Source organism: Rhinatrema bivittatum, chromosome 1, assembly GCF_901001135.1.
Source record: "Rhinatrema bivittatum chromosome 1, aRhiBiv1.1, whole genome shotgun sequence".
NCBI lineage: Eukaryota > Metazoa > Chordata > Amphibia > Gymnophiona > Rhinatrematidae > Rhinatrema > Rhinatrema bivittatum.
Genome location: NC_042615.1, coordinates 319,208,968 through 319,222,172, shown reverse-complemented (window position 1 = coordinate 319,222,172; position 13,205 = coordinate 319,208,968). Strand labels below are relative to the sequence as shown.

At 41.7% G+C, this 13,205-nt stretch overlaps 1 protein-coding gene across 17 annotated transcripts in view; it reads left to right on the top strand.

The window, feature by feature from the left end:
* PDLIM5 (PDZ and LIM domain 5) overlaps window positions 1–11,348 on the top strand; it is a 423,776-nt gene extending 412,428 nt beyond the window's left edge. For all 17 annotated transcript variants that reach the window (XM_029597605.1, XM_029597592.1, XM_029597612.1 and 14 more), the window contains one exon: window positions 7,971–11,348. In XM_029597605.1, the coding sequence (XP_029453465.1) occupies window positions 7,971–8,060 (90 nt within the window). In that variant the 3' untranslated portion in view covers window positions 8,061–11,348. The remainder of the gene's footprint in view (window positions 1–7,970) is intronic.
* The last annotated feature ends 1,857 nt before the right edge of the window (window positions 11,349–13,205 follow it).

Below are 13,205 nucleotides of genomic sequence, written 5' to 3'. Positions count from 1 at the left end.
GCCATATACCGAAGAAACCTCTCATATACACTTCAGTACTTGCTCTTGAACACATTATAGTTCTCACTCTTTTAAAGCACCCAACTCCACGTCAAGCACTTCACTTGTGGAGCCTCCTGGCTCTCCTCCACTTCTTCAGTCTCCTGACCCAGTTCCCTTGGCTGTTTCCGCATGAGGAGAAATACCTTTAGCCTTTCTTCTTCAAAAGGGAATCCCCTGCAGGGCCCTCTCAATTGAGAGGCCTCCCCGGACAGAACCCATTGCCCAGATGGATTCTCTTCAAATACGAATCCATCTTGAACGCCTTCCCAAAATTCTCAACCACCACTTTTATACTGGGTGAAACACTCCTCCTACAGGACCTTGATTCCCATCCTTCTTAAAGGATGTTCCAAATCTTATGTGGAACATTACTCACTCTTTCGCATTGACACACTGCAAATGTATTGTTTAATTTCACCAAAATGAAGGCCATCTAGTGGCCATTCAGAATACCATACCATCTAAATCCAATTAGCAAGAACAGACAGTTTCTGCTATTCTACAGTTTGTTTATTTTATGGGTTTTAAATAAATCTACATCCAGAATGGGGCCAGGTAGCCTCCCCTACCCAGAATCCTAGCCAGGAGTTCCTCAGTGACAGAAAAGGGTTCTTTCCTGGGAGACCCTTCACATATTCATTTTTTCAGACCTTTTTATTCCATCTCCTCCTATATTCATTTGGGTTCGTTTTCTCTTTACTCTCTTTTCCCTTGAAACTCATGTCCTTATTCTTGTTTAACTGTCATATTTCCCTTTCCCCAACTGAACTTGCTATCTACTAATTTTCATTCTCTGCCTTTCTACCCTCAACAGTCCCTGTGCATCCTTTGGCTACTTTTCTTCACTCGCTCCATCCCTTACTCATTCCATGACCTCTTTCTCCTCTGAACCTTCATTCACTCCCCTTCCTCCCAGTTGTCAGGACCCCCATTTAGTCCTTCCTTTTCCTTCTCCTCCTCCCAAGAAACCCTCACTGAGTCCTCCTGCCATTCATCACACTGCCCCCTCACCCCTGCATGGATCTTCTTTGCCTCTCCATGCTGGCCAAAGGAGATCAAAAGTGACACACACACACACACACTTCTACTTCAGCAGCTTTCAAAAGAGCACACACACACACACACACATACACACTTCTACTTCAGCAGCTTTCAAAAGAGCACACACACACACACACACTTCTACTTCAGCAGCTTTCAAAAGAGCACACACACACACACACACACACTTCTACTTCAGCAGCTTTCAAAAGAGCACACACACACACACACACACACTTCTACTTCAGCAGCTTTCAAAAGAGCACACACACACACACACACTTCTACTTCAGCAGCTTTCAAAAGAGCACACACAGGGCTGCTTCTCCACTGTTGTGGAGTGGTTCTGCCACTCTTCCTTTATTTCTGTCAGAGGTATGGTCTTTCCTTTCCCTTCTGTTCCCTATTCATCCCAGTCCATCTGGGTCCCTCTCAGCATTATGTTCTTGGACCATATGTTTTTTGTTTTTTTTATTTATAGCAACTCGCTTGTTGTATTAAAGCAGAAGTACTGGTTTCTTGCTTCTTCCTCGACTCTGCTGCTGCTTCTCTTTGTTTCAGTCTTAGGCTGACTTTATTAAGCATGTTCTATTTTCTTGTGTTTGGACACGGTATTTATGATGTCCACATCCTTCTTTTTTTAAGAAGTCCTCTAGCTGTTTGTCCCTAGCTTGTGTTTTGCTGTGTCATTGTCGTGGCTGCAGGTGTTCTGGTAAGGATCCCATCTGAGAATCCAACTTACCAGATACTTTCTCCTCAAATTGCTCCATTAAGTCTCTAGTGAAGGCTTCTTGTTCAGTGACGTCCGTCAACATGGTTTCAGATTTGCTCTCAGAGCTGAGTCTTCCACGCTTGTAGGCCTCTGATCTTCTGGTATTGTTGCAGATTTATTAAAGTTTAAAGCACACGTGGCCCATAAATCAGGAATCAGCAGGGAAGTGTGGGTAGCGGAGAATATGGTATTAAAAGCACAACTAAGCCTAATCGGGACATGTCTTCCTTCCTCGGTGCATAACCGGAAATCTCTATAACATACTTCTTAGCTCAGATGCAGAGGGTAATTTAAAAATCTCAAATTTTTCATATTTTTCTTCTGTGCATGTAATAACAAACTATCTTTAATGTGAGCTGCACCACAAGGAGCTCAACTGAGTGTACACTTAGGTAAGGAATCATCAGTAGCTTTCAAATGAGAATCTTGTTCCTGTAAATTAGATCTAGAATCCTCAGTTGTTTTGCTTAATTGCATAATAGAACTGGATATTTATTTATTTTATTTATTTAGAATTTTTATATACCGACATTCTTGATACAAATATCAAATCAGATCGGTTTCCATTATAACAAAACAGTCGCGGTTAAGGCGTTACATTAAACAGGGTGTCAGATCAATAGAACGTAAATATTAAATAGTCTTAAATGAATGAATCGAACAGCGTTAATATACGTAAACAAGATAAATAGATGTAACAAAATGAAAAAATACAACTGACAGATGCATGTAACAGCGAACAATGTTAATGGGCGTATCATGAACTAATGTATCTGCTGGGGTGTCTTTCATAACATATGGACTATTTAATTCAGGCGTTATCGGGCCCTAAGGGAAGTGAGAGTGGTCATAGATCTTGTAGTGGGCTGTTATGTCCTTTGACCGGTGTCCGAGTGTTCTTGAGATTCCTGGAAGGCTTGACGGAAGAGCCATGTTTTTAGGTGTTTCTTAAAAGTTTGATGACATGTTTCTTGGCGAAGCTCCGGAGACAGTGAGTTCCAGAGGGTGGGCTCGGCTGTAGAGAGTGCTCGTTTTCTTAATGAGGTTTTGACCGGAGGAGCATATAGAGAGGATAAAGTCTTTTCCACCTTAGTAATTACTTGCCCGATGTCCGACATTGTTATTTTTGTGGAATCAACATTGTCCTCAGATATATCTGGAAGAGTTAGTAAAGCAAGTAGAGGAGCCCTCCCCAAAGGGGGCAGCCCTCCTCTGTCGATAGGACCTTGATGCGTACGAAATTTGAGATTCATGGCAAATCAGAAAAACATGGTAATTACCATTTAATTGGGCATCCGAATCACTCAGATCCCTCGGAAAACATACTTCTCCCGGTTAGCTGATGACTTCCCATAGAGCACTGGCTAAAAGAGGTTGCAGAGGGGGGTAAGTTCATGCCTGGACTCAGGGATGCCCCTGAATTCGAGGAGACTTCACCGATTCTGTCCACTTTGGCATTGTTCAATTGCCATTTGAGATCCATAGCCCGTTGTGCAGTGGCAAAAGATGGAAAAGAAAACTTGCTTTTCCTTTTCCTCCCCATGAAAAACTTGAAACATCAAAAAAAAAAAAAAACCAGGCATAAAGAGGCTTGACTCTTTGGCACGCAGCTTTGGCTGCTCACCAGGGGCTGTGCGTCACCTCCATGCAGATCTTATAGACAGTGCGGGTCCTCCTGATGACGTAGGATGGTAGGTAGCGTGAGGGGGAGGGCAGCTTATTGCCTCAGCTCTCAGCTTCTCCTCTCACTCCCCCGGTTTAACACATTTTTATGTGCACACATTACATAGTACTACCTAAGTTAAAAAAAAAAAAAGTGTGCTAAACAATTTTTGTTACATAATTTTGAATTTAATGCTGAATTTTTAACTTTGGGATCAGTAGCGTAGTGGGCATCCAAATGGCAGATGAAATTTAATGTGAACAAGTTCAAGGTGATGCATATAGGGAAAAATAACCCATGTTGTAGTTACACAATGTTTGATTTCATGTTAGGAGCTACCACCCAGGAAAAAGATATAGGTGTCATAGTGGACAATACATTGAAATCGTCGGTTCAGTGATCTGTGGCAGTTAAAAAAGCAAAAACAATATTAATTATTAGAAAGGGAATGGTGAATAAAATGGAGAATGTATAATGCCTCTGTATCACTCCATGGTGAGTACTGTGTTTGATTCTGGTCGCTGCATTTAAAAAAGATATAGATGCACTGGAGAAGGTAGAGAGAAGGGTGACCAAAATAATAGAGAGGATGAAATGGCTCTGGGATATGATAGAAGTCATGAGAGGACTAGATAGTGTAAATGTGAATCTGTTATTTACTCTTTCAGATAATAGGAGGACTAGGGGGCACAGCATGAAGTTAGCAAGTAGCACATCTAAAACAAATTGAAGAACATTCTTTTTCACTCAATGCATAATTAAGCTTTGGAATTCATTGCCAGAGGATGTGGTTAAGGCAATTAGCTTATCTTGGTTTAAAAAGGTTTTGGACAAGTTCTTGGAGGAGAAGTCCATAAACTGCTGTTAGTGAGGTTGACTTAGAGAATAGCCACTACTTATTACTGGCATTAGTAGCATGGGGGATCTATATAATGTTTGGGTACTTGCCAGGTATTTGTATTCTGGATTGGCTACTGTTGGAAACAGGATGCTGGGCTTGATGGACCCTCAGTCTGACCCAGTATGGAAACTTCTTATGTTCATTTATTTTCTGGGGTTTCTATTAGTGTGACTTTCTTGCCTTTAAGCATTTCTACAAGAAGGATTGGGGGGGGGGGGAGATGCTGGGGAGGCAACACAAATGCATTGGCCTCTGGGCACCGCAGACTCTCACTATACCTCTGTTTGGGGTTAGAGGTGAAACCTAAACTCTTAAATTAAAAATCCATTGTTAAAAATGTCAGGGAGCATCTGAGCTAGGATGCCTGGGTCATAGAAACATAGGTCAGCTTTACCACTTTAGCTCCCACCCACCCATCCCAATACCGTAGCCCCTACTCGCTAACCTACCATCCTGAAGCAGCACACCCACTTGATTTATCCAGACTGTATTACTCACATCATCAGAGTAAGGAACTAGTTACAAAATCCTGACATGTAATTTCCATCCCACCCCACAGACTGAAACACAAAACTAACATAACTCATTACTCAACACAACCCCTTAGATTAAATTTTCCTCAACCATATCTCAAACAATCAGCCAGCTACTCCGGCTTAGCCTAGGGTCTAATTGAACAGCCTTACTTTGACCTATTTCCTGAATCTCAGGTAGTTTGCCTCATATCTAATATCCAAAGGCAACTTATTCAACAGTAATGTACTGTCAGGCCGATACAGAAAAACACGCGGGAGAGCCGGCGAGTGCCCGCTCTCCCGACGCGCGCACAGGCCACTCTCCTGGGCGCGCGCGATTCAGGAGGGTGGCCTATGCAAATTAGGGCCCACGGTAAAAAGAGGCGCTAGGACATTAGCGCGTACCTAGCGCCTCCTTTTTGACAGGAGCGGTGGCTGTCAATTTTGCCAGCGTCTGTTCTCAAACCCGCTGACAGCCACGGGTTCGGTAAACGGACGCCGGCATAATTGAGCATCCGTCTTCCGACCCGCAGGCCGATTTTACATCTGTGATGTCCTGAAGCTTCATGTGTCTCTTGTGCCTCTGACTTGCCCTTTGATGACGGTGCCCATTCATCTGTGGTATTTTGACTATAACTGAATTTGAGCCATTATCAAAAGGGACACCTCAGAGGCCATGGGGGGAGCCAGGCTTCAGGACATTGTAGGTGTAAGCAGTGGGGCAGAGGTCCTCTGGAGTGCCTTCAGTGGGGAGGAGGAAAATGGCAAGAGATAGAATAGTCCAATGTTTCCAAACCGTTCTGCCAGAGCGGGTCCCCCAGGTATGCCACGGCTGCAGAGCCCATGCTGCAACTCGTCTTTAAGAAAATAAGGGTCAGGAGTAAGGCACAAAAAGCACCACTCCCATAATGCCTGGCCCACAGTGGTAGGCCCGCATGTGCACTGTCGCTGAGGGCCGTTGGGTGCACGGCAGGAAGCAGATCCATGGCCGCTGAGCGTGCGAGCAGGAGGCAGGAATCAGTCTCACATCCCATGAGAGAGAGCACTGTAAGAGGGAGAATATGACTATTATAGATATATCTACCACTGTAAGAGGAACACTTTCAGCTCAGGGTGGGTTTTGTGGGGGGCAGTGCTACATTTGTCTGCCTAGGGCGCTACAGACCCTTGCACCGGCCCTGCTGCTGATGGCAATTGGAGGAGGCCAAGAGCGGGGCAGCACACAGTAGGGCTCACAACCTGCACAAAAGTAAGTGAATGCTACTAAATAGAAAAGGGGCAAGTAAGGAAACTGTTTTAAGTCTCTGCAGTGTACTTGTATGACATGAAATCTTTCCTCTCTCTCTGCCCCCCCCCCCTCCACCAAAGCCAATCTACCAAGCTCTTCTGTTGGCTTTAGTTCCATTGCCCCAACCCAGCTCTCTCCTTGCTCTTCTGTTCCATCTTGCTCTTTCCCCCTTTCCAGCCCTGGAGGAATGGAATAGGGCAGTGTAACTGAGGGCCACAGTTTAAGCAAACTTAATAAATATAAAGTAAAAAAATAGAGCACATTTTTTGTTTTTATTATTAATAATGTGCTGGGGCCAATGAGGCGTGTGGAGGGGGAAGGACGAGGAGTGGGGACCTGGTATGCCACAATTTCTTTTGCTTATGTAAGTGTGCTTTGGGCTGAAAAGGGGTGGGAAACGCTGGGTTGGTGGATGGGGGGTGGGGGGGTGGGACTTCAGCGGCAGAGGGATTCTGGTGAGTGGGGGTCAGAAGATGGATGAGATGGTGAGAGAAGGCAGCCTCGTCTTAAGCCGTAATTGGGGCCCTGCAAGAGGTCTCAATCTTGGCCCCAGAAAACATATGCAAGGGCTGTAGCCGTGCACTGGGTTGGGGGGAGTAGATGAGACATGAGAGGGGATAGGAAGAGGAAAGAGGGATAGAAGTCTTCATCTGGATGAGGTAGAAAATGGTGTGAGAGAGAGGGCAGCTTTGGAGATGGGGTTGGGAATGTTTGTTTCCCAGGAAAGGAATGCACTCAATACTGTCACACCTGCTCCCAACCTAAATTATTAGGTGGGAGAATGGCAGCAGGCATGCATTCCTAGAGCTTTTCATCCCTAGTAAATCCTGGAGGAATTTTTCAAATCCTGCCCATATTCTTAATCTTGCCTGCTATGGTCAAAAGGTAGCATTCTGCTCGACAGCATTGTCCATACTGCAAGAGACTCCTCAAGAGTTTCTGAATCAAACTCCACATCCTCTCCTTGCCAGTAGCTGCTTTGCTACGTTGCCTGAAATTTTAAATCAATCTGTGGCAACCCTTGATCAGCTCCATTGATTTCAGTGGGGTTGTAGCCCAATGTAGCAACGTTCCATGGGATGTCCACAAATTGACAGCAGTTTAAAATTGCAGCATACTATCTGTTTAATAATTTAAAAAAAATTATACACTACCTCTTGTGATGCATGTAAATCTGTGGTTCACAAGTGATTTCTCACCTGTTTATACCAGCCCAGATCTCCATGAATTCCCATTCTCTGATATCATAATCCTTCAGTTCTCCAGATTGCCTGATTTTTGACTCTCCTCATCATTCCCATATAATCTCTATGTTCTCCTATGTCCTTGTTGTCATTCTGTCGGCTTTAAAATCTAATTTGTTGCTTTCACAATCATTCAGTTCTTCACTTACCTGTGTAGTCACCCAGTGTGCTCCCTAATGATCCCTCCCCTCCCTCCCTCTTAGCAGAAGTCTTGACTTGTCTACCTTTTGGAGCGTATGTGCCCAACCTAGATTTTGCCTTCGGCCTCCTCTACAGTCAAATAAATTCCTCTCTTTGTGCAGTTTAATTTTTTTTTTTCCATTTTTAACCTGTAAACCTAATTGAAAAAGCCACCTGGTCATCTTTGTTTTACTTGCTTGATTTTAACTCCCTTCATCTTGAGTGAAACTCTATATTTGGTCAAGTCAATGATTTTGCACTGTTTATTTTAGCCATTATGTTGGATAATTAGTGGACTGTTTTTTTTTGTTTTTTTTTATTCAGGTGTGTTGTGAAAGTTTGGAGGGGCAGACATTCTTCTCCAAGAAGGATAAACCACTGTGCAAGAAACATGCCCATGCTGTTAACATCTGAAGGCTCCCCATCGACAAACTGGAGAATGGCATGGGAAAAGGGAAAAGACTGAAATGCATCAGCTGTTCAGATTACACAGGCTCCTAAAATATTTATACAGAGTTCAGGGGGATCAGTGCTGACTTTTGTTGCCATTTTATAAATGTCTGTTAAGGATGTCTCATTAAGCATTTTTGTACCTATATGGACAGAGAGAGAAGGTGTAACACGTGTACAACTCAGATTGTTACAGACTGCCTCCTATTTTAATTCCAAGATATCTCGGCCTCATTTTTCCCCAACTGAAATTTAGGAGAAAAAAAAAACAAGACCTTTTTTTCTGAATATCTAGGAAAGCTCTCAGTCAGGATATTTTGTTTTCCTTTGCGTTCCCTGATATTGATGACTTGGTATTTTTCATTCTACCTTAAAGGATTTTTTTTTAGTGCATATAAAATGAAATAAAAATTGGGGAAAAAAAAAAGCTTCTTGTTCAGGGAAAAAAAAAAAAACCTAACTTGCATGAAATGATTTAGTTCATTTATAACAGTTTTATGTTTTGTATTTTTTTGATGTATGATGTTCTGTACTAATACAACTGGCATACTTTTAAGATATAACATATATATTGGGAATGTGCACTACTTTCATGCCCTCACACACAGTGGTAAAAAAAAAAAAAAAATCGAATTGAAATTGTCTAATCAGGATTTTTAATTGTAGTCCTGCTTGGTTGTAAGTCTCTAGTCCTTTTCTTTGTTGACCCTTGTTCACTGCAGCATGAAGCATGTGCTTTCAGAATATTGAAAAGAGGGGGTCATGTTTCCCATCCACACAAAATGGGAAATGTGCCTTTGAAAACTGAGGCAGAAGTTTCAACCAAAAAAGTTGTGCTTTGCTCCCCTCTTATAATTCCATTCTGCGATCTGTGGACTAGTCCTTGCCATCTTAGAAGCAGGCGCCACAGAAGGAGATCATGTAGGAAAAATATAATACAGAGTCAAAAGTAGCTCAACATCTTAAATGTTCTATTTAAGACCAGTTGTACTGAAGCTACAAAGCCATTACAGACCACAATATTTTCCACAGTTCCCTTTCCCACATTAAGCCACACTGCTGCTCTCCAGCAGCTTGGCCGGGTTAAGCTGGGGGTCTAACAGAAGCGCTCAAGGCCCTCTTAGAGCCAAGCCGTTATTTGCCAGATTAGGGGGGAGGGCGCAAGGTGCAGCAGACAGGAAAGGAGGATGCACTTTCAGGATGTGTAATTACAGGTTTGTTGCTTTTGCCAAACATACAGTTAGTTTGTTGAGTTATCTCCTGTTTAGCGCCTGTGGCAGAATGCCCAGGCAGTTGAGCTCTCCTTGACAGAAAGTAATTTTTATTTGCAGTCACACCGAGAGCGTGAAGAGGAATCACTCAGTTTAAGACATTAAGAGTGGGGCTATATTTTTTTCACAGCTCAGAGCTGAGTGTCTTGTGCCAGGAAGTATGAAGACGAGAAATTGCTTGCCTGAAATATAAAGGGATTATTGATGTTTACAAAAGACCGGGCTACAGTGCTCAGTTTCATTTTTTTCTGAATTTTCTGAGATAACTGCTAGATCTAAATTTACAGGCTGAAGGAGAAACATGTTATAAAGCTCTTCAAGCTGGAATGCTGAATGGTTTATGGGTGTCTTTTATGGTGTAGATGGTAGTTTAGAGTGACTGGAACGCAGAGGGGAGTTCCGATTGAGACATGGAATGTCTGGGTTAGAAATATTAAAAGCAGGGCTGATGACCTGACTAGAATCGGGATATTTACAATCGCGAGGCAATTCATCCATTGTGGAAGATACAGAGCATACAGAATTGGATAAGACATAACCTGGGGTTTACAATCAAGTCTGTTTCTTGAAAGTTACTGTGTAAACAGGTGAGATGTACTAGAAGTTTTACTCTAATTTGTTTCGGAGGTGGGGGAAGGAATGCGTTCCACTTTGCTTCTATGTTGGTATTGCCTTCCTTACCATGAGGGTAGGTGGTTAATAAACCACGTATGGGATACTTTTACAGTACACTCATTTTTAAACAGTCGTCTTTGTTTATTGTTGTCAGTTTGCTTTTCTTTGGTTTTATTTTTCATTTGGTGAAAGTCGGCCACAGCTTATTTTTACATGGGTAACGGTCATTCAAATTCAGCAAATTTTTAGCGATTTTTGCGAACCAATCACAGGCTGAAGGGAGGCACAGATCTACTTGTTGCAATATCTTTTATGCATATATGATTCTTTTGCTGTTGGATTTCACTTTTAATAACTAGCAGGGCACTTTATAAATATGTTGTATGCCTCACTGAATATTTATTACTCTTTAAAGTTCAAATATTCCTTCTACTTAAGTTTTTCAGATGTAAATTTAAAAAGCACCAGTCTCATTTATTTCATATTATTTTGACTGTATGGGGTTGTTTCCCACCAGTTGTTAAAGAAAATAAAATATATGTAAGTCTATCACCTCTCCGTAGTATAACGCGGTTGTGACAAAATGCTATTGGTATGAAAACTTACCAAGTTTGGTTCCTGTTGTGGCGATCTTGCATTATGAATTTTGGTTTGCTGGGGGTTTTTTATTTTTTAGATAAAGGTTTGAAGCCACGAACAGAGCTTGGAGATTTCAGAAGCAATCAAATGGTCTTATTTTTGGAAATTAAAAAAAAAAGAATGTTCAGTGGAAAGTGTCAGAAATACAAAGTTGTTAAACCGAACAGATCCTCAATATAGTATTAGTGCTATATCGAGGGTCTGGTCACTGGTATTATCTGCAAAGTATGTTAGATGAAAAACACTATTCTCTTTGAGGTGATGGCTTCATAAACAGTAAGAGGAAAATGCTTATTTTCATAAAATACAACCCATATTACTTCCATTTTTTTGCTGCTTTAATTTGCTTCATACTAAAAAATCCAACTAGTTTAATTAATTGTACCTTTTGGTTACCATCTTTTCAGGTTTCATGAAATGCATTCAAAAGGGTTGAAATCAGCATGTGCTTGAAACTTCTGATGGCTAGTGCCAATCGTCAAGCCTTCGACCTTGATGGTTGCCAACACCTCTCTACCAGTTCAGTCCTTTTGTATGTGTTACCATATATCCAGAAGAAGCGCATATATTTTTATCTGCAAGTTTAATGCTTTTTTATGATAAAGACTTGTGCCTAATGAAAATATTGATTATGGGTAAAGGGTTGTTTTTCTTTTGCCAACAAAATTGTAGAACATCAATGCTGTGATGTGCATATATTCTTAATAAACGTTAATGTTAAATGGTAGCTTCTACTGATTTGTGGTTTTATTTGCATTCTCCCTATCTCTAGCAATCAGTTATATAAACAGGAAATGGATTTGTTATTCATTACAGTGAAGTACACCCTACCACTAGTTTTCAGTCCATTCCAGGATGATCACCTGGCTAATCTGGTTTTTAGGACATCCACAGTTAATCTGTATGAGATACATTTGAATGCAGTGGAGAGCATGCATGATGAATATCTTGAAACTGGACTTTTTGGTTGATCTTTGATGACCAGTTTTAAAACTACTGCACTGCTCAACTTTTTTTAAGGTGTAGATAATATTACATTTCTGTATGACAGCTGAGATTAAAGTAATCATGTTCACTCAATGAACTAAGGATTCAGGTCATGCCTACCTTATTTAGGTAGAATTTGGAGATGTGTACCAATGTACTGTCACATTTTAATATATCTGTATAAAATTTTGTATTCTCCAGTGACTTTCATCACACCTACCGCTAAACCAAGTCATGTATATCTTGTATAGTTTGCTAATGTATTAATTCTTCAAGATATATTAGATGAAAAAAACACTATTTCCTTTGAGATGATGACTTTATAAACAGTGACCCACTGACATAGCTGGGTCTGAATAGCAGAGGACCTAGGAGGATGGATATGTTGGGCCTCCCGTTTTTAATCAGGGAAAATGGGATGCTGAGAGGAACTGAGTGGGAATCTTACGTGCTCTTTACACAAGATGGAGGAGTACAAAGAAGGAAGACAAAAATATTGTTCTGTAAAGGAGAAATCTTGCAGGAGGCTACACTCTGTTGCTAACAGCTGTCCCCTTTAGCATTGGGGACAGAACCAGTGGACAGACTGGATGGACCACTTGCTCTTTCTGTCACCATTTACTAGGTTACTTCAGCAGGATTTAAGCTCATACAATATGTACTGCCAGAAATGAAAGTTGTATTATGCTTTTCAAAGTGTATTCTAAATCATCACAATGTCCTCTCTTAAGAGCAATCCTAGTTATTTTTAATAAAGAGGATTATTTGTAGGCTTGCCAAAGTGGGTAGATGGCATAAACATTATTCTCTCTTAACATAGCAGCATAATAGATGTCAAATAAGGCCCATTTGGCCCATCCAGTGTGCCTGGCTGCCCCTGCCTACACTACAGATGTTTCCCAACTGTTAGCCTTAGGAACTCTATCCCCTGCAGAGGATCCACATTGTCCTTTGTTTTCTTAGCTTGGAAGTATAGTCAAGACAGTGCAAAGTCCATGCCAGACAATCTGTTATCTTCCCCCAATTATATATGACAACATACTAAAGCCTTTTTAGTGCATTATGCTGGTCAACCTTGCATCCTCTTTATGGGAGTTTAATGCAGCCATGGTGCTATTTCATGCATTGACTTTGTAGAGGAGCATATAAGTTTACATACCTAGACCAACGCCCAGGCACCCATTTTGTTACCCACATTTCCTCCATCTCTTATCACTGGATTTGACTCACTCTGTGCGGAGAGTAGCAGCAGTGGAGGAGGTCTGGCAGCCAATAGCACACAAAGTAGCTAACTTAGGGTCAGATTCATTAAGGCTTTTCTCTCATTTGTGCCGATCGGAAAAACCCTTAAGGCCGGATTTTAAAAGGGCACATTTTCAAAAGGGCTCGGCCACATGCATAACTGCCAATATGCGCACAAGTGCCAGGCCCTGAAAAAGGGGCAGGACGGAGGCCAGCCGAGATGGGCCATTAGCTGCTGTTCCAGGTTCTGCTCTGATGGAGCAGTAAGTAAAAAAAATAAAAATTCTTATAGTTAGGTAGGGGGTAGGGGTCAGGGTGGAGAGAGGAAAGGGAAGGAAGGTTAGGCAGGGGGGTA